The 26,204-nt window shown below is 31.9% G+C and overlaps 2 protein-coding genes and 1 long non-coding RNA gene across 7 annotated transcripts; 1 reads left to right on the plus strand and 2 right to left on the minus strand.

Moving 5' to 3' along the window:
• Positions 1-17: 17 nt before the first annotated feature.
• Positions 18-13,687, minus strand: LOC125385544. 3 transcript variants are annotated; one of them, XR_007224950.1, is made up of 6 exons: positions 13,549-13,687; positions 9,219-9,606; positions 4,293-4,733; positions 3,185-4,221; positions 674-3,098; positions 18-573 (listed from the first exon to the last, which is right to left on the minus strand). It is a non-coding gene; the product is annotated as an uncharacterized LOC125385544 (long non-coding RNA). The 3 variants fall into 3 exon arrangements; XR_007224949.1 differs by having other exon boundaries at positions 674-4,221; XR_007224951.1 differs by having other exon boundaries at positions 18-587; positions 674-4,221.
• Positions 13,543-18,055, plus strand: LOC100651042 (peptide-N(4)-(N-acetyl-beta-glucosaminyl)asparagine amidase). Of its 2 annotated transcripts, XM_003397138.4 has the most exons (7): positions 13,543-13,673; positions 14,750-15,018; positions 15,376-15,671; positions 15,744-15,974; positions 16,262-16,436; positions 16,605-17,024; positions 17,114-18,055. In XM_003397138.4, exons 2-7 carry the CDS (start codon positions 14,797-14,799, stop codon positions 17,684-17,686), a joined length of 1,917 nt encoding a protein of 638 aa, XP_003397186.1. In that variant the 5' UTR covers positions 13,543-13,673; positions 14,750-14,796; the 3' UTR covers positions 17,687-18,055. The 2 variants fall into 2 exon arrangements, with proteins under 2 accessions (XP_003397186.1, XP_048264030.1); XM_048408073.1 differs by lacking the exon at positions 13,543-13,673 and having other exon boundaries at positions 14,684-15,018.
• Positions 18,053-25,140, minus strand: LOC100650929 (ubiquitin carboxyl-terminal hydrolase 8). 2 transcript variants are annotated; one of them, XM_003397137.4, is made up of 12 exons: positions 24,928-25,140; positions 23,815-24,170; positions 23,310-23,674; positions 22,358-23,240; positions 22,050-22,219; positions 21,846-21,984; positions 21,614-21,763; positions 20,487-20,723; positions 20,144-20,248; positions 19,843-20,049; positions 19,415-19,773; positions 18,053-19,074 (listed from the first exon to the last, which is right to left on the minus strand). In XM_003397137.4, the coding sequence occupies exons 2-12, from the start codon at positions 24,073-24,075 to the stop codon at positions 18,960-18,962; spliced, it is 2,991 nt and encodes a 996-aa protein (XP_003397185.1). In that variant the 5' UTR covers positions 24,076-24,170; positions 24,928-25,140; the 3' UTR covers positions 18,053-18,959. The 2 variants fall into 2 exon arrangements, with proteins under 2 accessions (XP_003397185.1, XP_020719760.1); XM_020864101.2 differs by lacking the exon at positions 24,928-25,140 and having other exon boundaries at positions 23,769-23,902.
• Between the last annotated feature and the right edge of the window lie 1,064 nt (positions 25,141-26,204).

Here is a 26,204-nt window from a genome sequence, read left to right on the forward strand (position 1 = left end):
GCCAATATTTAGCCTAATGTGTTTTATGTGTAAATTAACGAAATTATTCGATAATATGCGTATGAAATATACATTTATTCATCAAGAAAGAGATCATAAATTTTCACCCAAGAAATGTTGTACGCAGTATACGATTGCTAATTGAAATTAATCAGCGTCTTTTATATTCGAATACATGATGCTACCTAAACTAGCGATCATTAAAAATAGAAATATGCGAAATTTGCATTTAGAACTATAACATCGTTTATAAAAAGAAAGTGTCTATTTAAACTAAGTGGTCAATGACTTTTATATTTGGACATATGGAATTATTTAAACTACGAATCATTCAACACAAGAACATATGAAATTTCTTTTTACAAGTATAAATATATTCATAAAAAGAAAATATAAATTTCCTCATAGCTATTTGCACATTTTATGTTTACACCACATACTAAACAAATTCGTTTAAACTCCATTTTCTCAGTAACATAACGCCATGAGAAAAACTGTTTATACTGCACTTTCCACTTGCTTCCTCACGTAGGGTCGCCCTCTTGTCCATTGTATCATCATTACTGGGATACTCTGTAGAACAAAATCTTACACCAAAGAATACACTAAACAGTATATTGAACAACTTAAAACCACGAAACCTCCTCGAAAATTCCCTTTGTTTCATACATACCTGTCCAAGGTAGCAAGGGTTGCGCGCTACAGTGGTCGAAAGTATAGCGTTCGGAACAAAAACGCATCGGCACGCTCCAAGTGTTCCATAGAAGCGTAAGAAATATTTTTCCAAAGGATTTCATCCGCTGTAAAAGTTTGCGCATTATTTCTCGGCTTTCTGCCATCCACGAGGAAAGTAGAAGATAGAAAACAGAAAGAGAGAGAGAGAGAGAGAAAGCGAATTTTATCCGAGACTCAGTCATGTGCAACAAAGGGGTATTGATATGGACCGTGCTTGTGAAACGGGCCAATAGCTGTGGCCGCCATTGTCACCCGCGGCCAGATCTATACCGAAGATATCTGCTGTATTCTTCCAACTACAAATTCTCCTGGTCAACCTTTTTTTTTCTTCTCCTTTTCTTCCGCCACTATCGTCACAACGTATCTTTGCACTTTCTACCAGGGCAGACCGAGCTTGGCAATACGTCGATTCCAACAGTGGAACATTAAACGCGCATAAAAGCCACCCCGAGAACAAAGCGCTCTCCATTCGATTTCTTATTACGAAAATTCACTCAGCCTCATTGTTCGATGGTTTCTGTTCGCGTATCGGTAAATGATTACGTTATTGAATTTCTCTGATTAATGCGGTCTCTTTCGGACTATCGTTCGATCATTGTTTTTATTTATTTCTTTTTCTATCAATCTGTTGTTGGTTGTATAGTTGTTCACACACCTTGCAATGGAACTGGGTCGTTCGCGTTAAAAATCTAATTCTTTTGGTTGGCTAAATTTAGTTGACTAAATAATTTGAAGAAATTTTAGGAAGTTTGTTAATATGTCTTTAGTGTGTCGTAAAATTTTGTTAAATGGAATGTTTGAAACTTTAAAGGTTGGTTTTCTTGCATCTCATTGTGAACGTGGGTCGTTTATTTTCCTATTCATTTTTTTCATTGTTCTAACCTTTCGAAAAATCTCAACAAATTTTGTGATATCAACGTGTTATGCAGTAGTTCTTTCGATAGTTTAAAAACATTTTTTTGGTGAAAGTAAACCATGAAATTCAACCGAATGGTGCGTATCAAATATTGAATAATAAAATAATAATAGAACGAATAAATTAAGAAACAGTAGAGTTAATCACTTTTACTTCTAAAACATTAAAAAATTTAATATTTAAAATTAAATATTTTCTTTCCTAAGAAATTAAATTCTAATAACGTATCTGAATAATGAAATTGTCAACAAAATTCAGTTGTTAACAGAAAGTAAAATTGATCAGTTTGATTCTTAATAGATTCATATATATCTTCTTCCAAAATGTTAAGGTCTCTGGTATATTTGTGGATCCAGTTCAAAGCAACTGATTAATTACTCCGATACGGATGAAATATTTCGTCATCGTGTGAGAACAATTCAGAATACGTCGAATCTAATAACCGGTATGAATGATCAGCCCGGTAAATCTGTTATCTGTATCAAGGATCGTGAATTATCATAACGAAATCCGTGCAGAAGTGGATGTTGTTATGTCCGTGACACGATATTCAAATGATGAACAGATTGTAGGTCAGCGTTGAATATTTTATGAGTTGTTTGGATGGTGAAGTTGAATTTATTGCATAAACTCCACACGACCACCGAGCTTGCGACATGATACTTGATGGTAAGGTGATAATACGGTTCGTTACGTTCTACGGAATTTATAACAGTTCCCCTTCATTCCCAGCGACTTTTCGTTCGGAATAATAATTAAATGACTTTGTTCTCTCTCCCTCGCTGGATTAAATATTCAGAATAACAATTCGATAATGAATAATGAAAATTCGGGAAATTTTCAAATCTGTTCAATGATTCAATATTTGTCATTCCATCGCTTTTATACGATATGATGATTTTCTCGTTGAAGAATTTCTCGCTTGAACTTCAACATTTTTCCCTCTTCCTTTTTTTCTTTCCTTTTTTTTTTTTTTTTTAGTTCCAATACTTTAGTGAAGTGGACGAAAGTTCCATTAAAATTTCATGGTTACGTGTGCAAGGAGGATTGATCGATTCGAACACCTTCTAAGTAAAGTTTCGCATAATCGACGGCTCTTCGTGTAACGTATACTCTTTAAAAGCTAAAGTACGAAACTTTATTTCGAAGAATATTTTTCTTCGAAATTCTTATTTCAGAGTTTTATTTTATAAGATAATGGAACGAGGAGGGTGGAACATTGTGAACATTTATAATATATAGAATAATAATGGTTAGTAATTTAAAATTTATGTTTCTCAAAAAATAAAATATATAATTTTATTCGTAGTCCTTTTTAGTTCTTCTCTTCTACTCCTTTATTTTATATTAATTTTTAGTTCGAAAATTTTAGAATTTCAAACTTGTAAGAATTCCTAAATTAGAGAATTATACAGTGCTTGGTAATTTAATTTTTATTCTCCAAAATCTGAAACATTTACAAAACTTTATTTATACAATTCTTTTTTTTCTATTCGCAATTGTTATTATCCATTAGAAAATAGAACTTCAAACCTGCAAATGATAGAAACTCATAAAACACAGTGAATAATATAATGTCTGATAATATAAAATAATTTGTATCTACGTTCTTCTGTATACTACAATATCATAAAACATTTGACTTCGTTCACCCCAGTAATTCAATATAGCTGACCTATACTACTTATAACTGAAACTTGGCTTTCTTAGGATATAAAAAGAACACCATTAATCTGAAAAATAAAAGTCCATTACAAAAATATAATATAATTGATTATATGAAATACAATATCGCAAATATTGTTGCAAGCTGAATACTATTAATATATAATTTAAACTGAAAAAAAGCTACTCTTTAACTGGAAATTTTTTTTATACTCACGGTATATGGATACATGAACATATAATTTTTAGGTGACACATTAAACTTATAGAGGGTTAAATAAATGTTATGACAGATCACGAAATTTATTTGTGAATTATGAGCATGAAATAAAACGTTACGTATATAAAATGGCGATATTATGGTACTCTTTCAGTAATTCGAGCAAGTAAATTCGTAGAAAGCTTCTCAACGGATCCATGTCTCGCTGTTCGATGTTTCCCCCTGTAATCTTCTTTGAACTTGCCCCTCAATGTCCCATTCCTTCCCTCCACTTTCCTTCCCGAGGAATCACTAGAAGGTTTCATCTTCCATTCCGTTATAGTTTCGTCGCTCGAGTGCTTTTTATTTCGTACGTACGCGACAAATCTTCTTTCCTCTTCCCTTCAATATTTCCTCTTCCCCCCCTCCCCCTTTCTGTACTCACCTAGGCTTCACCATCAACCTTTCATCTCTTTTGGAACCTTTTTTAAATCTCGTGGCGCGCGATAAATATGTACATTGTACATACCTACGCAGTCTGAACACTTTTTAGAAAGTTAATACTTTTTGTATTTGTAAGGAAATATTATTTTAAATGGAAAATTTATTCTCTTCATTAAAACTTTTTTATAAAGCACTTTCTTCAGGCAATGAACTCTGTACAATAGATAGTTTTAAAGAAATTAAGATTCTTTGTCCAAATTGTCTGGAAACATGAAATTTTTTGCTTAATGATAGTGACGTTTTGGAGCAATTAATCTTTCGCGGTATAATTACCTTTCCTAATTTATTTTTAGGTAACTCTAATTTTATTGAAACACTCAACGTGTATTATTTCTTCTTCTTATTGAAAAAACAATTTCTTCTTCTTATTGACAAAACAAAAAACAAAATCAGAAATATCTTTTGACATCTAAATTATTTGATTTTTCAAACGTTTCTAAAACTGATTTCTTTTTGTTAAAAAATTTCTTCTTCCTTCAGACTACTTCCATTTTTACAAACCATGAAAATTTCGGGAAACTCTCATACTACATACGTTTTCCTAGTTTATGAATCAAAAAGAATTTTTTATTTTGAACATTCCAGTTCGCATAGGGAATGACGACTAGCTATCAATATTCCAGTAGAAGAGATTTTTTTAGATACAGCAAATTTCACCATTCCGTAACATTATTTTCCTCTTATTGAGAAATAAAGCTAAAAATCGAATGCTACCTGAAAAAATCAGAAATTTTTATTTTGAAACTGCAACAAAGGCTTTTCCATAAAAAGGACACTTCTAATTTGGCTTTTTGTTATGGAGGAGGTGAAAGTGTCTCTCATGTGAAAATAAATCGAAAATATAAAATGCAATTGACATAAGTGGTACTTCCTTTCCACATTTCATATCCTACATTATTTATTTTATATAGATCTGAACAGGTTCGTTTCCGAATCAGTTAGTCAGAAATCGGTGTATCCAACGCTCGGAAATTCGATTTCGATCGGTTCCAATTTCAGCGGACTAGTCGACGTGTAAAATCATGATTTCCAAATTTCTTAGTTCAACCTCTTGACACAATTGCACCGACTGAATATGAAGTAAGTACGAGTACCATTGACTTCTAAAAATCCTATTCCTCTCCTCGTTTTAAAATTCAACTACCAGTAACGAAAAAAAAAAAAGGAAAAGATGATATAAGGCGAAAAATCTGCACTTTTATTAACTCCATCCGCATCCATTAGATTGACTCCCCTGCTGGCTTTTCTTTCAATGAGAACCATAGAATGATCCTCGTTCCGATAGGATTAATTCGGCAGTTGAACGACAGGGCGCGCGTCGAGCAGCGATTTTTATCTATAGTCGAAGTTTCCAGGTGCCGGTTGACAGGGCATTAAGTAGCAGATAAAAAAACAGAGGTTAGGAAAAATCTATTTACGAGAAAATGGATTCGTTTATTACCAGAGATTACGTAAAATCTATTACGACGAAGACCGAGGAAAGAGGTTATCCATGACTATGGATCTCTGCTCCACGAACTGTAAATAACTTGATTGCGAATGCCGACCGTTCGACAAAAGATACGTTTAAGTGATATCCAATTTAGCCCTACTGAGGAATTTTCCTTTTTACTCTGGCCTAACCTCTTTTCTATAAACTCAGTCCTGAATATAGATTCGAACTCTTTCCTTCTTTTTATTTTTTTAAAGTTTATTGCCAAATTTTGCAATAATTCAATATCTAAATAATCTAATAATATCTTAAATAATTTACAAAAAACTTGTCTTTTATCTATTCATAGACTATGCAAAGATAATACAGATTCGAACGTAATTTCATCAAAACCATCGCTCCGCAAACTTTTGGAATGCCTGAAGATTTAATGTACGCAGATAATCATTTAGAATAGAGCATAATTCATCAATTTCTAGAGCAGGCACGGATTGGAGAGAGGGGTTAGAGTAACTAAAAGAACATTTTATTTTTATAGCGAATTTAAAAAGAAATTAAAAATAATTGAATATAAAAGAAATATTACTCCATATTTACTTCGTTATTTTTCAGTTATAATTCACCATTATTTCATCAACCTACTCCCTACCCCATTTTTCTATGAAGTGAGGTCACGTTAGACCAATAGTATCGGGTCTCAAAAACATTAATCTGGTTTTTGAAGCTATAACTTCTTTTTATATGAATAATTATTGTCCTTCCTCAGTTTCTGAAATATTCGCAAAAAACTTAAAAATTATGATAATTACCTAATTATTTTCGAAAGTTACTTCACTTCCTGTAAATGTTCTAACACGAACAAGGGTGTACGTTATACACGAAGTGAAATTTAGTATTATGCTTGGATAGGTAGTATCATGTTGAGGTTAGGAATATTTAGGTTATGAAAACAAAATGGATAGCGTAATTGGAGAGAGTGACTGATCATTGGTAGTTATGAAGCTTCGAATATAATCTCAATCCTAATTAAGCAAATATGTCTAACCTATAGTTCAACTGTAAATTTTATGGAGATATAATGGAAATATTGGTATTTCATAAATGTGAATACAGTTTGATGATGATTATAAATGTAAATAATTTTTAAAGAATAGGATAACATCGTTGACTTTTTGATTTATTTTATACTCTGTATTGTACCCAATTACGTGTGATATTTCCCCTCATACAAAATTTTAATTATAAACAATCAAACAATTCTTTTTTTAATTTCACCATATAATCACATTTTGCATAATTATAGACAACCGAAATTCACGATACGCGAACTATCGTTAATAAGGCCAAATGTCTTAAGAACTGACGAGACCTCATGGTGAAAAGCGAATCGTAAAAGAAGGGGCGAAAACCAAAAAAATAAAGGAGGAAGAAGAAGACGATTTTTACGCTACAAGTTCGTCGTGCTTGAGTAAAAAAGACATTTTTTCTCCTTCATTTAATGATCTTTCCGTGACGTTACTACAGTCTCGAAGTAGTTCTCGATGCGGGCTCGTGGCCCTAATAAACGCCATTCAAAAACTCTGGTGAAAGAGGCGCGTCGATGGGGGGACAGAGTAGAGGTGAAAGGAAGAAGAGTGAAAAATAAAACGCAGAGTAAAGCAACGTCTCTTCAACCATGCTCGAATAAAAAGATTTAATGAGCTTATTATACGCGAATTAACGTACACTAATAACGCGTTCTCCGGTGCCTCTCGACACTCTACTGAACACTCGGTTAACGATTTCCTCTAGGAGAGGGGAGGAACACGAGTTGTGGTTTTATTTGCATATCGACCTATCAGAGCTATCTAAAAGCGACGTCACCTTTGATGCTTCTAACGGCCCTGTGCACGGCAGATTATGCGTCAAACGGTAACGATATTTGACAGGGTGAATGCGATTTCCGGAGACGACGACGGGATTCCTTAAGGCTGTCCAAAATGGCGCACATTCTGAAAACATAGTCCCGTTAGGTATAAAGTAACGTGACTCTAAGTTCTCTCAAATTTTCTTAATGTGTTATCGCGTTATTTAGGAAAATATCATTTACGATAAATGTTTTATTAATTAATTTAGTCGTTGACAGTTTCTATTACATTTTTTAATCGTTGAAGATAAAAAGATGCATCGACTAGAGCATAAAAAGATACGTAGCATCATTTTAAAAGATGTAAATGATATTATAAAAATGTTATAGAACATATTATTCCGTTAACCGTGATGAAAAATAAAGAAAGATGCAACGATTAGAAATTAGAGCATAAAGGCATAACATAACCTCATTTAGAAATATGCCAATTACCTCGAAATCTTAAAGAAGAATAATTCTAAAGGAAAAATATCACGAATCATAATATTCCTCGCTTTAAACTACCCTACTTTGCCCTGACGTAATTCACGTACTAGCAAAGGTAACAAAAATTCCTATTAAGGAATCCATGACAAATGAAATACCCAAAACGTTCCAATAAGCAGAACGCCATTACTAAACGGTCTAAAAACATAACCTCTATGAGGAAACTTCTAGTTACATCGTTACCATGACAAATTAAGGATGCTAACGATGATTGGATCGGAAACACGTCTCTCCAATCTAACCTGTTTACGCCGGGCTGGTGTCGGAGGCCCGCTTTTTCGAGGCAAATCAGCGTCTTGTCGATCGACGTCGAACGTGCTGTAAGCAACGTTTGAGATGCAAAACAACGTTTCAGCATTAACGACCGTGTGTACACGTGTATCCGGCACGTGTGCAAAACGAACGAGAATGTCCCGTGTACGGGTCAAGAGAGACGAAAGAGAAAGAGAGAGAGAGAGAGAGAGGAAAAGAGAGAGAGAGGGAAAGTGAGATGGAGGGATGAGACGGGACGTTTGGCGTACAATAGAGGCGTGGATATTGAAAATTTATCGGAGGCAGAATAAGTGGATGAACCTTGGCCGAGGCTATTTGTCGGAAATTGAAATTTATCGAATTTTCGGCGCACGTCGAGCGGAGGCGGCGTTCTCGAATTTTCCCACCGCTGCCAAAGCTTTAACACTCAATGACATGTGAAACATCGAGTGATCGTTTTAAACTTACTGATTTCTAGAGTCCGCTCTTCAGGTGCTCGAGTATCTTTCGACGCGTCGAACGTTTTTCGAAGAGAAAAATATTCAGAAGGGTTCTTTAACGTGATAACGTGAAGATCGCGGGAAAAGCATCTGATAACGTTGATATTTTCTTTTTTTTTTTTTATTTTAACCCATTTTTATGTTAAATCCCACTTAAACGTTTTGATCGTTTTATCACATTTGACTTCTGCACTCTCACTGCTTGGAACGTCCTATCCAACATTCTTTCATTTTTTAAGATATATTCAAATATTTGAAATTCCTTAGGTCTCTTTTTTTCATGTAAAATGATATTATATTAAAGTGATAAAGTAATATGACGTTACGGTAACTCGGCTTCAATATCCGAAATAAGTAGTACCAACATGTATAGGGAAAAGTTGTTCAGAATGTTGACCTTGACAACGTATTTCAGAGTCATTGAAATCAGTGAGTTCGTTCGTAGACGATTACCGATAAAACCAATCTCTTTTCTCAACTCAATTTCGAAATGGTAGATAAGACATCTTAATCAAGAGGCATAATGTGATCTTCAGACTCATTGATGTTTTAATAAATTGTATTTAACATTTTAATAAGAATCTCACTTCGCCAAAAATGTTCAATAAAATTCCACGTACCTTCACACAAGCCTATGGCTTGTTGGAGAAAGGACCGCGTAGGAAAGAGGAACAGCAAGCAACAACGAGGCTTCTTTCTGGCGCATAATACTCTTGGTCGCATCCGCGGCTCCAACAATGAGGATCGATAATTCGAAAGGCTCGAGTAGCCATGCCGTTGAAAAAGATTCGCCCAGGCTAACGGAAATCTTGCAGCCAGCGAACGAAGAAACACACCGAGACGGTGCAATCTCGTATTTCAAAGGATTCCACGACAATTCAGCCTCCCCGCGAGAGCTTTGTTATCGCTTTGCCTCTCTGCGGGTACCTGTCCGCTTTCGTCGCTTTTCCACCAGATATTCTAGGTCAACGTTGCTCAAACTATGATCCTCGTCCTCTATCAACCGAACTGAAATAAAGTTTTCTTTTAAGAAACGATCATTCTCTTCATCTCGTGATCGATGTTTTCACTTAATTCCCCATGTTTTTAATTCACGTTCTACTTTAGCGAGCTACTAAATAGGATAACATATTAGATTACTTGAAATGAAATATTCTCGTAAGATAAGATATAAGGTAAGTAAAATATCTTTATTCCGGTAACACTTAATTTATGCAAGTGTTAAATAAAAAGAATACTAAATTAGTTTTAAAATAAAATATTCACCGTAACGTAACATAAAGCGAAGTATTTTTATGTTGGTAAAACAGAATTTTTAGTTTACGGTTCGGAATTTAAATTTTCAATTTAAATTGCTGTGCATTGTTCCTCCTTCGTAAAGGCGGGGAAAAGGAAGGTTTCATTATCAATTATTCAGCAGCTTTTATTACTAATTCTATTATTTATTCGTGGAAAAAGAATTGTTTTATTGCGTAAAAGAAGTTTCATATGGTTTGCTTATATAAATATGTATTTGAAAAAATGTGTTACGAAAGTTGTTGGAGAAATTTAAATTTGCTATTTGGAAAAGATCAAAGAAGATCTCTAGACGGCTTGTTTCATTGTATAAATTGACCACTCGGAATCTAACTAGTTATAATTGGTTAATTATAACAATGATTGGTTTAAACAATTTTTATCGTCGAAAAACATTGTTATATTGGTGTTTACTTAACAAAATTACGTACACCAATTTTAATGATCAGCTGGTAATTTAATTATTGATAGTATAAATAGCGAAGAAGATCCATCAAGTAGTGTGACTCAATGTCAAGAAAAAAAGACCCTATCAAGTAGTATGACTCAACGTTTGTAACGACATACGCCGTCAATAGCAGAATATCTATCTATATTTCTTGAGATGAATTATGCATATTATAAAAGAAAGAGTTCATATTACATTTCCAAAATTTGATTGTCAATCAACGAAATAACAAGAATAATATTGCTAGAATCAATTTCCTTCTCCTCTTCATTCTTGTCTAATTTTCTGTATTATTATTTTGAAATTAATAGTAAATAAGAAGAGAGTAAATTGGTAAAAAAGACATAATAATAGAAACATCCTGTACATTAACAAATCTTGGGATATTGAGGATTTATCTGAAAGGAATTATCAAACACAATAGAATATAAAATCAATATCCCACTAACCAATGAAATAACCATGATAATACTATCGGAATCTATTTTTCCTTTTGGTCCTTTTACCTTCGACGATAATGTGATTTAATTAAAGCAGAATTAAAACTGATCGCCGGGATTACGTTTCACAGAACATTTATAAATGTTATTTAGAATCTTTCGCGTGGCTTTTTTTTCAATAAAACCGCCCACGCTCGAAACGGAAACCGATTAACGATACGACGGGAAGGGAACTTTACGAGCCGTTGAAATATTGCTTTCTAAAAGCAATATTGTTCCTGAACTCTATACTCTGTAAAACTTTATCCATTATTTCATTTGCCGTATTTAACGGCGAAGCAGCGTAACGTTTCGCGATTACCTTGACTGACCGTCATAACATCGATCTATATATCGAAAACTTGTTATACCATGGAAGAATTATTTTTCCGTAACGTTCAACGTTAAGATTATTCTTTATTGACATGAACAACATTTTTTCCAGTTGAAAATTATATAAAAGTTCGTTACTTTGACTGATTCATGCATGTACTGTGCCCCTTCATCTTCAAAATTAATTTGCCTTTCGATATAAAATCGATGCGACGATAAAAAGATCGATATAATGAGAAAAGAAAGTGAAATTTCTGTAAATAATAAAATTAGAAGTTTGAGGTTATGTTGGGGTTAGGTTTCCTATATTCCATTCTTCTACAAGTAAAAAATATTATAAACAATTAACTCTTTCGCTACCGTCATTTAAAGAAAAATCGCCGTTCACAATCAAAATTTCAAATTTTCAATGTGTTACATAATACGGCACATATATCTTTACATATATAATAATGAAAAAATGCAGGTAGACGTTCCAAGAATTAGAATGCGTCGCGCGTGTGACGCATGGTAGCGAAGGGATTAAATTTGCGATAGTAGCAAATAAACAGAGAATGTTTAGTCTATGCAGATTCGTATCTTTATAAACGCGATAAAGAAAAAAAAAATGGATCTGTATTGAAAGATATTATCTCGAGTGCTATATGTCAGATTTTTCTATATTTTTAAATTTTATGTACGTTTTTACATCTTTAAATTTCCCACAAATGCATCGACTATATTCGACGTTCCAGTAATAACCGATCGAAAATCTTTCGAAACTACACGAACGAACTTATTACCTAACCTAATATGGTTTTCAAGATTTAATTATAGAAAGTGGTTTTTAATGACGTGGAAAATTTTCCATTTTTCCAACGACTCTCTGTGAAAACACTTTTGATCTTGGATTGAATAGACTCGTCGTTCTATTCGATTACGAGAGACGCGACGCTCCGAAGAGTAAATATCTCGCGAAAGTTTCGCGAAATCAGCAAAATTGCACTGGGTGTACAAACATCTGTGCCGGTCTGCGCTCGGACATCGTGTTTGTCCATCAAGTTTATTTCCGTGTGAACTCGGTAATTTATTCCCGTGCACATTCAATTTCATAATTCCACCGCTGGGAATGTCCTCCGGTGAGAAAAAAAGCCCGCGCATTTTAAACCGGATATTGTCTTCAAACGTTTATGTACTTAACATCGTGACATGATACGAGAAGAACGAAATAAATTGCGATATAAATTGTGAAATAAATTGGAAGAAGCAAATAATTCAAATAATATCGTTTGTTTTATGTGATATTGTCATTAATTGATATTACATATTAAATTACTTGAAATCGATTAATATTATTATGCAATATTGTTATTAATTGATAATTATAATTAGTTTGTAAACGAAAGGGAGAAATAAATTGTGAGATAAATTCAAAGAAGCATATGATTAAAATAATATCGTACATTCGAAATGATAATGAAATATTGTTATTAATGAATATTCAGTATTGAATTATTTAAAATAATTTAATATTATAAAGGTAAATAATGTTTCAGATATCGTACGATTATCTTTTATGAAAATAAAATGAAGTATATTCATATTTGTTGAATGGTTCGAATCGAAGCATCATTAATTTGTTAATTGACATAGATAAATTGTAGGTTTATAGGAAGCGAAAAAAAGAAAGCGAGAGGGATGTAGCATCGAAAAGTTGGCCGCCTTAAGAACGCGATGCTGGCAGCTGTACATAATCAAAAATGAAACAAAAGCAGTGCTCCACTTTCGACCGATTGTCCGGAGTTTGAAAGAAAGTAATGTTGTAGAAAATCAGGCCGTTATACGGCCGGCTAAAGTGAAACGCGAACTGTTTCATTCAAAAAATTGTATCTCTAATCTGTCAACTTTTACTCTTACCATAAATTGAAATACGCAGAACTTCCCTTTGTTCGTTCGATTGTTTTAGTCATCTTTTGAAATTGAATTTTTTTTTCTTCTTTAAATCTTAACAAAATCATAGGAAGGTCTAAATGAAGTAATTTAAAAAATATGTTAAAAGAATAGAAACTAACCTTATAAAGTAGAGGTACAAAAGGAATTTAGAAAGAAACAATTGTTTACTACAATTTAATCTTTTTCCTTGAAAATTGTATGATTCACTGAAAAAAGATTGGAAATGAACAACATTAGTGTTCAATAAATTAAAAAATTTTAAGGGAAGTTACTTTCCCAAAAAGGTTAATAAAATCTAATTAACCTTAAAATCTACATTGAATATTTAGAATTTAGGAAATATCTCTATAAGGTAGTAAATCTGAAAGAATCACTTTCATGAGAGTAAAGTTTGAGAATTTATCAGGATAGAAAATTTCAAGACTTTTGTCATAACTTTAGAAATGATTTTTGCAGGCTTACCTTTACAACGAAGGAATTCGAGAGGCCGTTCCTATAACCTTCACGTTTACTGAGAACCGCCTTTGTACCATTAAGCAAGACCTCCCTCGTAATCTTGAGGTTTGATATAACCATATAGTCCATAGGTAAGTCGTTTTCCATAACCTACCATAACCTAGGCTCTGGACAATCTTAACCTCCATAACTTTTAAATTTGATATCTCATAGTATAAGTATTTAATTGGAATTACAATCTTCGAATGATTCATTAATTTCCAAAAATTACTTATATCTAAAACTTTGCTATTTATAAATAAATAAGAAAAAATCACAAGAGATATTGTATTATATTGGAAAATTCTTTAATCTGATTCGAATCCATCGTGATACTGATAGGAATGTTACTTTTTATCTCGCAAATGGTACAGCTATACAATGTCCTTTTCATACAGATGTCATATACATTTCGAGTGCATTCTGAGTTGCATCGGCTATGCTTTTCTTATCTCGCCACCATTCTGCGACATCGTATACGATGCTCCTTAACGATATCAGTGGCATACAATAGCAGCGTTGGACGTTGTTTATAGACACGCCATTATATTTCAAACGGAATGGACTTTTGCACTTTTAACAGGCTTCGTTTGAGAATAACGTATCGAATATAGTCGTGGAATTGTGGTTTTACCATGTATTATAATGGAACGTATGTTCCAGAGAATGTCATACGAAAGGATATCGTAAAACAATATACATACATACTTAGGAAAATTGCAACAATCTGTTGCTATCAAATGAATAGATTAAATATATATGTTATGAATTTCATAATTCACGCTTTTTCATTCATTCAATTTAAAATGAAATAAATGCTTGCAACAAAGAAAAAAATTGTTCTTTATACTTACTTATATATGTATCAATGTATGGTAAAGAAGAGTACCTGCTATATCTTTAGAAAATAATTTACCTTCGTTTGATAAAATTATAAATATGTATGTATCTAATTGTCTTTTTTTATCATACTGAGGCATAATCATTTCTGATGAAAATTTGAATGAATGATTAGATATCTACTTATTTCTAAAATACAAACATATAAAGACACGAATTATTTTGTTTTACCCGGTTTATGTCATTTCTCACAAAGAGCGCTACTAGACGATTAGCAACACTACCGAATGACTTGCATTCCAACTGCAATATCACATTTTTCCTCTAGACTTGCACGTGTCATCTTGCACTTGTGAAAATAAAGAAATCTCAACCATGGATAAAAATCTGTTACGATCCGTGGATTTGTTAAAAGAGAACGAAGAAGAAATACGAAATGACGCTGAAAATGCATTGTTAACTGTTTGTCAAAACATTCTATCCCATCCAAATGACAAAAAATATCGGGAAGTACGACTTGATCATCCTCTAGTTACTACAAAATTGCTACCTGCTCTTGGTGGCATCGAATGTTTATTTGATATTGGCTTCGTCGAGGTAATTATACTTTAAGACTTTAAGGTATTGTCATTGATTTTTATTTCTTTGAATTTTGTAAAGTACTGTAGTGAGTTACTAACTGGTCAGAATTCTGCGTCGTTAATTGACCGTCACCATCCCCACTATCCCCACACTAGTTTGACTTTAATTCTTCAGTCCTCATAACTCAGATTATGATCCAATATAAAAAATTTCTTAAATTTTGGTAGTTATTTTAATAGTTAATTGTATAGTATATGTAGAATTCCTTTTTTCCTATTTTCCTGGTATGGAGTCTGTCTTGTTAAATGATAAGATTTAATTTGATTTGTGACCAGTTAGTAAGGCACCATTAACATTCTTTTTTTTCAATAGACCACTGACTGCCTTTCATTGCCACAAGAAGCACCACTTTCAAAATTGCAATCCCTACAAAAATTGCTTAGTAAAAGCTCATTTAACAAAACATCTGTTACTAAAGACCCAACACTGTATAGTTTAATACCGTCAACAATCACAGTGGAAGAGAACAGATTTTACAAATCTATTATAGACAACTTTCAAAATGTTCTGCAATATGAAGATGCAAGCTTGCAAGAGAAAGCTAAGAAAGTAATACCCCTTGTAGACCTTGAAATAGCTACTATGACTAGACTCAGACAACTGCACAAGTAATAATCAATTATTTAAAAATGATTATATTACTCTAAATTTGGTTTTGTTCATTAAATTTACTGTTGTAGGCATGTGAAACTAAATCAGACTGCTCCAGAGAAAAGTGTTAAAAAACAATACAGTGAGGATGATATTGACGATGTTAAAGATATATTTCTCATGGAATTGTTACATTGGTTTAAATATAAATTCTTCACATGGGTCGATAGTCCAAAGTGTACTGCTTGTTTTTCAGATTGTAAACATCAGAACACAGTACCTCCAGATGATCCTAGATGTTCACAAATAGAGATACATAAGTAACTTGATATATTTTAATTCCAAGAATAATTGGAGAATTTTTTGAAGGAAGAATTTGTAGGTCTATTCTAAATATATAGATTTCGAATGTACGATTTAATTAAACTTTATAAATAGAAAAAGAGCAATATATATTCTTTAAGAGTCATTATAATTCTCAATTTAAACATAGCTAATAGAAAGAAATTAGAATTAATTATGAAATTAAAACTTTCAATGCCTTTTTTCAAAAAGTTCTGCAATTGTTGTTGGAATATAGTTTAATAATTGTTAAATATCATTCCAGATGTACTAAATGTGGAACACGGGTGAAATTTCCTCGCTATATCGATCCGGAACCATTGTTAACATTAAGACGCGGACGGTGCGGAGAATGGGTGAACGTGTTCATGCTTTTGTGTCGAACACTAGGATACGATGCAAGATGTGTACACGATGAAACAGATCACGTTTGGACAGAGGTGTGTAATGATCACTGACCTTGCGTAAATGGGAAATATGTGCAAAGGTACTCGTTAACTCATTGCAATATGGAAATCAGTCACACAAGGGTGTCCTCATAATTATGTTCATTAAAAAATTTACTTCATCAAAATAATTGAGTGATTGATAATATGTCAATAACTTAGGTATGGTCTATACACGAAAAAAGATGGATTCATCTAGATCCATGCGAAGATGTCATGGACAGGCCATTGATGTACGAAAAGGGCTGGAAAAAGAAACTAACTTATATAATAGCTTATTCAAAAGACGAGGTGCAAGATGTTACTTGGAGATATACTTGTGATATACTAGGAGTGCTGAAAAGAAGAGATATCTCCTGTGAAAGTAAACTGATACGATTCATGGAATCATTGAACAAATATCGTCAATCTTCCCCAAACTATAGTGTCACTCGCCAACAATATGTGATAAAACGAAGAGTTTTAGAACTTGTAGAATTGATTCATGTGCCCAATAAACAAAATTCTGATGACAATGAGAATTATGGAGGACGATCCACTGGTTCTTATGAATGGAGATTAGCGCGAGGAGAAATTTCTGAGGTATGGAATCATTTTCTAATTAACATAAATTGATTCACATATGTATAAAACAAATAAGATAAAAACTAATTCTTAATTAAATCTTTCAGTCGAAACCAAAAGTAAATTATTCTTGGGACATTTCAAATTACGGAGAGGCATTTCATTTGCAGTATTCTATCGTTAACGATGTATATATGATAACAGATAATAGTGGTAAGGCATTGATGGATATACCTGGTTGGCAAAATGGAACGAACGAGATCGAAGGTGGAATGTTTCGTAAAGAGGAGCACGATTGGAATGTTACCTATTTATCTCGTTCTCCGGGAGCTACTTCTGGCAAGGTAAAATGGTGCTTTGTAGTCACGAAACCAAACCTGTACGTAAGGACGTTCCATTTACAAGCTACCATCAAAATATTTCATAAAGCTAATGTATCGTGGGTGGTAAAAGCGATTTTTGACAATGCAAATCAAAATAAGTCTGTAATTTTACCTATTAGCGATGTTTCTGATTATCATACGGACGAATTGAAAGGGGCAGTGAAATTAATTCTCACGGTAACTGTTTCCGGTGGTCAAGGCAATTGCGCGTGGCAACACGCACAAATTTTTCGACAAAGTCTAGAAAGCAAAGACGATAAATCCTTAGTAATCAATATCAAACTAGAAAATCGGTAATTCTAGAATTTATTTGTATAATTTAATCGAAAAACCTCATAGTTTGTATAAACGCTTTTACTGAAGTTGTGCGGATTCTTTTAATAATGCTACATAAATGACATATTAAATCTTAATGAATATTATCTTTACGGAAAGAATATATCAAGACCAATAAATTTAGTTTTGAAATAAGTAAAAACATTCCATATCTAAAATTTCTTCTTTTTTTTTAAATATATATATGCGTTTAAATTATATTGTATAATTAGACGATAAGAAAAATTTCGACACTTGCGTAATGCAGTTGATAATGTTTATCCAATAAAATGATGGAATTAAATTGTTAACTTATGCTGCAAATAAAAATGAGCTCTTGTGAATTCATAAGCTTGAAAATTTTTTATTTCATATACAAAATAAGCGAACTAGTGATGACATTTTTTGGAGACATTCGTATCCAGTAGATGTTACACAATTATTCAACAATAATTTTGTAAGCATTGATAATATATAAACACAGTATCTTCAAATATTTATTCTTTTTTCTCTTTTCTATACACATTCATCGAATGTCATATAAAAACAGTACTTTACAACTGTTTTATTATATAGTTGCTTACATGTGCTCCAAAAGTATTAATTTTTCCTATTACTTTTACTTTTCTTTGCATTTCTCATTACATATAATAATAATAAATCGTTGTGTCTTATTGAATTTGCAAATAAGTTGCAAAATGCTGACATAATACGTTGTCGAATTCACGCAAGAACGATGAACAAATGATTATAAATAACTTTATACAATGTGTAAATTAACAAAATTACAAGTTATCGATAATAAAATTATCGTGTTGAATAAGGAACGTGTTGCATTCGTGTTTAAAGAATGCAAACTCAACGTAAAATATTTATATTACAACATATTAAGGTACTGAGTGTAACAACGTTACTAAAACACATAATCACAATAGAATACAGACTGCAATGCGTGCTAAATACAATTTTCTTTCATAATATATTATTTTTTTGCTTCACTAATTTCGCTATCACGTGATATAATTTCAATACTACCGAAATAATAAATTTCAGTTCAACGTTATTTATTTACATACTGTTTAACGTATCCCAGCACCAATAAAGCCCATCATGATGTCGTAGTATTGTGTTTGTGTGTGTATACATTCGCATAATTAATACACTTCATACATGTACATACAAAAAATATTCAATTATCTACATTGTCACAGAACATTCATGGCCTTAAGTAATAAGTCAGCTCTTTATATTAATACTACATAATGTTGCTCGGGAAAGATGTGTAAAATAAAAGATACGCATTGGTGTTCTGAGACCTTACTTGATTCACCGTAACTTCCGTGACTGTTTGATCGTCGTATTTATACCACCTGAGAAGAAACCACATGATTAACGTTATTAATTTTAATAATTGAAACGGCTATTGCAGTAAGGAGGCAGTTCCACTTTTCAGAAAATTAATTAAAATCAAATAACTCTTCCAAACGTATAATAAATTTACAATCAGTTAATATTCATAATAACAAACTTTTGGATTTTTTAATATGAATCTTATGCCTTTCATTTTTTTCCTTGTAATAAATACTTTGTGTGAATATTGCAGCTGTCTTATTATTACTCCAATTATCGTTTTGTTTCCGCCAAATTATCACTTTGAAACTTCATAAAGAATAAATATGAATATGAGGCTAAAGAAGAATATTTACTTACTTATTTTGGGTTGCGTTTTTACAGAAGGCCGTATAATGGCCGCCTTCCATGGTCCCATAATGGTTAGACATTGCATATAAACTGTAACTATAATTATAACTGCGGATATTCGAAATCGTAGCACTGCTACTATCTGCCACCAAGTACGGTTTCAAATTAAAATCTGTGAGTGGAAAATCTACAGCAGTGTTTCGTTTCTCGAGCCATCCACCACTCTCGGCGAAACGATTTAAATGTATAACTATAATAGGCGCCAATTTCACGAAATCGAATTTCTTCGTAGCTTCTCGAGGTGTCTGGCACTTTGGACACTTCCATCCTATTACCTTCTGTCCACTTACAAACTTTAAAATGCAGTCCTATAAAATTAATGAACCTGTTTAGTATACAGCAAAAAATTCATTTTAAATTAGAAAATGGAAGTTTACGTTTAATGTACACCGATTGGCATGAGGTAAAGACATTGTCAAGCTGTTGAAAATCTCATACGTGGTACTACTTTGCTTGCAAAAGCTGCACGTGATAGTAGACCTTAATTGTCCAAAGAATAAGTCTGATATTATGGATTTTTGGGAATCCATCGCTTTATCCCAGGCTTTCTCGGCGACTGTCATTTCCAGAGGCACTTTACAATTCTATAAATATCAGAACAAAATTTTATAAACAATGTAAAATTTAACTTCTGTTGGATTTAATTTAGTATTTAATGGTAATAGAGTAAGGTATTACCTTTTTTAGATCGTTATGCATCCAATCTAGGAGAAAAGTGAGGAACTCATGGGAGTCTTGTTGTTCGTAACTTTCAAATTGTAATTTGTATTGTCCCACGGCGATCTAACGATAATAATACACTTATTAGAGCATACATGAATCTAAAGGTACAGTATGTAAAAATAAAAAGAGAAAATAAATATCACGTATTATAATATACAATTTTTTAAGTGCAAATTAATTATAGAAAGCGTATTTAAAAAATATACAAAAATTGTAGCTAGAAAGAGATAAAAGATTATATCTTTATACGAATATTTTTTATTGATTTATTTATATAGAAGAAATAAAAATATCAGACCTTAAGATCATGTGGCGATATGCTCTTGTATTGTCCTCTCCAGAGTGCTTTAATCACTTGAGCTACTTCTTCCACAACCTGGCCTTGTGTATTGTTATCGTTATTGGTGTTTAGGTCATCGGCGTACAAATTGTCCATAAAGTATTTGGCTAAATGCGTGGTATTACTTAAGCACTGTATAATACTGTTCATGTAGCAGGAGTTGCCTAAGTTCTTTAACCCTGTAATGCCTGGATACTGTAACACAGTAAGAAAGACACTATGCTAAATATTTTATTCTTGGCACATGTCTCTTTTTTAAATAAAATTATTTTTTAACAACTTTCTATATAACGAAAATTAAAAATTTTATTCTTTTCTATCTCTATTTTTATTGTTTTGTAAAATCTTCAATGTTTATCATTTACCTTTTTAAAATAATAAACATTGAAATTCGGTACAAATTTTCTAGACGAATTTACCATCTTTCGTTTACACGTTATTTGTTAATAAATCATTTATTACATGATTTACTACGTATTTTAAGACGAGACCGATCATAATTAATTATTCTATATTATAATCCTGCTAATTCTAATGTATTCGACACTCATTCACGCGATCGTAGAGTTTAATTGAAGTTATGTTAATGAACTTCGTCGTAGTAGCATTTGGTGACGATAGTCAGACATATACTGATACATATCTGTGACGCGTTACTTCGAGAAGATTTAACTAAATTGGATTCAGAAGCCTTGCAGGTAGAAAATGTTTTTGTGCTCACGTGTTTATTTGCCACATAGAAATGAAAAATCACGCGATTTTATTCTATTATGAAGTTTTAAATTGTATTTTTTTCATTCTATCTTCTCTAACGAGTAGTATATTTTTATGTATTAATATAACAAAACAATAATTAATATAGAGTTTAATTGGGGTTAGGTTGAGGTTCGTAAATTGTATACTTAGTATGTCTTATTCTAATTATCCACGTGGGCAGTAAACACGTGGCTGTCAGCAATTATAATTGTCAATAGAATCTCATACAAAACAACGTGTGGTAATGAACGTCAACTAATGTTGCTTTAAACATTTCTTTACGTTACCTCCACGTTTTTTAAACTTTTTAATGATGTGTTGATACTTACAACACTTCCATGAACAGGTGTCATTCTTTCTTCACGATTCGCCCAACTCAAATGGGACATTTTATTATCGCCGTAAGTCCCATTATGATTGTACGACGAGACTTGTGGCTTCGAGCTTCTGTCTACTTGCGGTGCTTTACGATCCGTCAACTAAGCGTTTTATAAAAAGAAACTTTCTTTAAGTTACCGAGTTTTTAAATTAAATCTTCTTTTGTAAACTAATTGTAGATACCTGTAATAAGTTTGGACTGGAGTACGAACGCTCTAAATTTCCTCCCATTGATGTACTATCCATTTTCAGAGGTTCCTTGTGGATATTATTTTCATTCTCTTTTTTCGATAATTCTTTGTAATTATTTTTCATAGATATTCTATTGGCAAAAAGATGTATAATTAATAAATGAAATAACTTTTAATATTATATTTGTGTACTCACTCTCGTAATTTTTTTCGCTCTGCAGAAGTATCTTTCATTCGCCGTTTCAGTAAAGCTAGGGTGAACTCGAGATTGCCCTTTTCGTTTTCCTCTGTAGGATTAAATTTAATTGATTCCATTTTTCCATAATATTTGGTAAGTTCATCTTCGATTTTCTTATATTCTTTTTGCTGTAAAGAGACCCATTACATTTTTAGTATGTAATCACTATATAAAAGACTGGTTACATGTCACTATTAGTTTTATCAGTTGTAACTGTTTATTAGGTATATAATAATCATAATTTGTTATATAAGCACATTCAATACCTTATCTTCCAATTTCGAGTGCAAAACCTTTACATTACTATGAATATATTCCTCCTCATTTGAACCTTTGTACTTAATATCATGTTGCATGTACAAAGTGCGTTCTTGTTCTAAGATTTCTTGATCCAAGTCCTGCTTATTCTTTGCCAACTCATTTAACTGTTTCATTAACTTCAAAACTATTTTCGATTCTGAATTGGAAGTGTCTAAGGAAACTGGTTTGCTACTTCTATCTACTATTGGTTTTATGTCATTCTTCCTAATAATATTCGATGTTCTCTTATGCTGAAGATTCAACAAATTATTATCGTATTGTCGTGAACTCGTGTTGCTTTTTGGGACTTTATCTGCTTCAATAGAACTATTCATAAAGTTTTTAGAGCGCATAGTAATATTGTTACTTATTTCTGAGTCCATGTGTTTGTACCACATTTTATCATTCGTAATGCTACCTTTCGGCGCGATTTCGTTCTTATTTACTGGCTTTAATTTAATTAGTTTATTTTCACGTGACTTAATAATATTTTCTTCCTCATCTAAGTGTATTAATTCAGGGTACTCTATGTTATCTAATATTTCGTCTGCAATGTCGTGTAAACTAGGCTCTACAATATTAGGATTTGTTGTAAATGCTGGATAACGAGTTAACCATTCCGCATAACCACCATCCAAAATCGTAATTCTTTTATATTTTATACCAGGATCCCAATCTTCTAAAATTTTCCTTAGTATATTTAAGTGGTTTTCAGGCGTCAATGTTTTGCTCGATGTATCCCAATCGGTCAGGATTATAACATCGACATATTGCGCTGCCCTATGTTTAAACAGATCTAGAGATTTCTTATCTTTGCGAAGATATTCTTCAAAATACGTTGTTAATTTGCTAAAATATAAGATTTATTATTTAAAAAGATTCATTTTAGGAGTAATATAGAGAATAATGTTCACCTACCCAGGTTTTATTATGGTATTAGGAATATTAACAGATTTGTCAGATAATATTCTTGAAGCTTCATATTTTAACTTAGGTCTGATATCAATGATCAAATATCTACTATCTGCTTTTTGTATTAATTGAAATAGTTGATCACAGTTTATAATTTCTTCATTATCACTGACCAATGGATCCCTGGTTGGTGTCTCAGGTAACTTTATAGGACCATCAACAGAAGTCATAAAAGCATCTACTCCTCTTTCGTTATCTACATCCATCTTTTCTACATTAACCTTCTCCAATGTCGTCTCTTTCAACTGCAGTTTGTATCGCGCATCTAATCTTTGATTCAAGTCCGCAAGTAGTTTTTTTACTTCATTGATCTACAAGACACATTCACAATGTTTTATTTGCTCGGATCAATTGTCCCAAATCTATTTTAACATATAACACCTAAAAACTTTACATTCGGAATACCTTTATTTGTGAATGATAAGTTTAATAAAGCATAGCCACTCCCCACCTGTTTGATATGCATATTCAAGAATGTTCTGTCATCCCTATATTCTCGAGTGGTTTTCAACCAATCAATGCAGTTCATCCATCTTTTTAACATGATATATTGCTTCTCCTCCTCTCCTTGTAACTTGGCATTCTCAGCCAGATTATACATATCAGGGAGCCTTTTGTAAATATCTGAGGGCTTTTTCCCAGTGTAATTGATTCTGGTCTTTTGCTGTAGATCTTTTATGCTGCTGTATTGTAAAGATACTTTCTTAGACATTTTGATTACTTCCACTGTTACAAATCTCAGATTTAATTCATATATTGTAGTAAACACTATTGTATATAGTATTTTCTATATATCTATATAGTATCCTAAAAAATAAAGAAAATCATTTAATGTATTATGACTACACTACTGAACTAAGATTATTTCTACATTGTTGTTATTTATGCAAATTCATATTATTATATTGTTTGTAACAAAATTTTAAGAAAATGCAGGAATTATATATTTATATACAATTAAAATTTTATTAAGTAGTATAGACTGTTTCTTTTGACCACTTTTTGCCACTTATTTGTTTAAAATGTTTTGCATGATTTTAAATTATTCTTCTAACATTTTATCATTAACTATATGGATTTGTAAAAATAATATCAAATAAATGAAACTGCTGGAGTTAAATACCTTAATAAGTAATAAGATAAAACATTCTTGATGATACACAAGAGGTAACATATTATTTTATCGGAATTTCTAATTTTGGAAAACCTACAAACTTCCTGAATAATCTAACGCATAAGTAAATATCATAACAAGTAATTTATATTGGATATTCTCAAATTTTCTTTCAAATTTATACATACATATGTACTCTGTATATTTTTACAACTTCTAATTTTTCAAAAATGCATAAACATCTCCAGTTTAATTATAAAAAATAAAATATTTTAGAAAATAGTAAAAAAATAAATTATTTTATAAATAAAATAATACACTTTGAAACAAATAATTATACTATGATAAAAATATTTATACGAGATTATAAATTCTGTTGGAAAGATATGACCTATTAAACTGGAATAATTGGTAAAGAAACCACTAATGTAATTGAAATTGGTTATGCACCTTTTCATCATTACAGTCCATGATCCAAATGAATATTATTCACGATGCCATCGAAAAAACGGTGTGGTGCGACATTTCTGTTTACCAATAGAAATGTCAAGATTCAATAAACACTTTAAACGTCAATAAAAATTCTTGAACGATGTTACTACCTCGCTGCTACATCCTAGTAACGTGACGTTTATTGTGCCAACATCAGCGCTCTCTCGTGGACTTTACATGAAAAACATTCGATATTTTTCGTATTATACTTTATTGTATTATAATTATATTTGTATTGTATATATAAGGAGCGTTTACATCAAACGTGCGAATTTTATTTCTCCCCTACTATAATACAATTTAATAAGATTTAATAAAGTTAAAGGTGGTTTAACATGCAAAAGTTTCCGTGTATTTATATGGAACCATTTTCAATCGTATTGTTTCGATTGCTTAAAAGTATAATTAAATATGAGAAATAAATTGTTCTTTTTTGCACTAATTAGTTTTAATAAATCGAAATGGTTTAACAGCGATTTATAATTTTCTCCCTCTCCCTTACTCCTTCCTTGCCGGCAAATTCTAACACCGTTCGTATATCTGTCCTTATCGCGCAATATTGTTCTCTTCGTCTAACGAAACATATGTCTGTCCTTGTCGGACACAATTGCGTTCCTTGTTTACGGACAGGCCATGTGCTGCCATCTATCCAAAAACTCTCAAGGTTTTAGTTCGTTCGCCACGTAGTAGATAGCAGTTTATGACTTGTAAGAAATGCGACTACTAATTTATAATAGTTTAAAAGAAATACTTATATAATAATTATGTTGTAAAAATAAATATGAATTATATATTATTTATGTTGGAATTAAGTTATATCTGTTATATATTTTGTTCTAATACATATATTACGTTCTAATTCAGATTATTTATGTTGTAATACAGATAGTTAAGTGCTTGAATCACTATAGAATTAGATTTCATTCTCAAGACTATCGTATAACTCCTTAAATTTACATTTATCCTGTACTTAGTCAACGATTACACTTTCCTTGTAACTTGATGTAAAGACTCATACTATAGGTCGATAACGCAGTTTCGAGATAACAGTTGTATCATTTGTCACTAGATACTGATAACATTCAATGAGGACCAGTTCATAATACAATCATATTACGCTTATTTAGAAAAATTAATAAAAGGTAACAATTTCTTCATGGTATAGAAATGTAGAAATGTATATAAAGCATTATACGAAATATAATTGATGCATACTAATCACGTTCATATTGTAC

Source organism: Bombus terrestris, chromosome 8 (assembly GCF_910591885.1).
Source record: "Bombus terrestris chromosome 8, iyBomTerr1.2, whole genome shotgun sequence".
Lineage (NCBI taxonomy): Eukaryota > Metazoa > Arthropoda > Insecta > Hymenoptera > Apidae > Bombus > Bombus terrestris.

Bases quoted from the DNA above. Each gene is read 5' to 3' on its own strand.
- LOC100651042 (XM_003397138.4), top strand. From the start codon at position 14,797: ATGGATAAAAATCTGTTACGATCCGTGGATTTGTTAAAAGAGAACGAA. The intron at 15,019-15,375 runs GTAATTATACTT...TTTTTTCAATAG, and splicing joins TTGATATTGGCTTCGTCGAG to ACCACTGACTGCCTTTCATT. The intron at 15,672-15,743 runs GTAATAATCAAT...TTACTGTTGTAG, and splicing joins AGACTCAGACAACTGCACAA to GCATGTGAAACTAAATCAGA.
- LOC100650929 (XM_003397137.4), bottom strand. From the start codon at position 24,075: ATGTCTAAGAAAGTATCTTTACAATACAGCAGCATAAAAGATCTACAG. The intron at 22,220-22,357 runs GTATTGAATGTG...GTCTCTTTACAG, and splicing joins ACTCGAAATTGGAAGATAAG to CAAAAAGAATATAAGAAAAT. The intron at 21,764-21,845 runs GTATCTACAATT...TAAAACGCTTAG, and splicing joins CCAGTCCAAACTTATTACAG to TTGACGGATCGTAAAGCACC.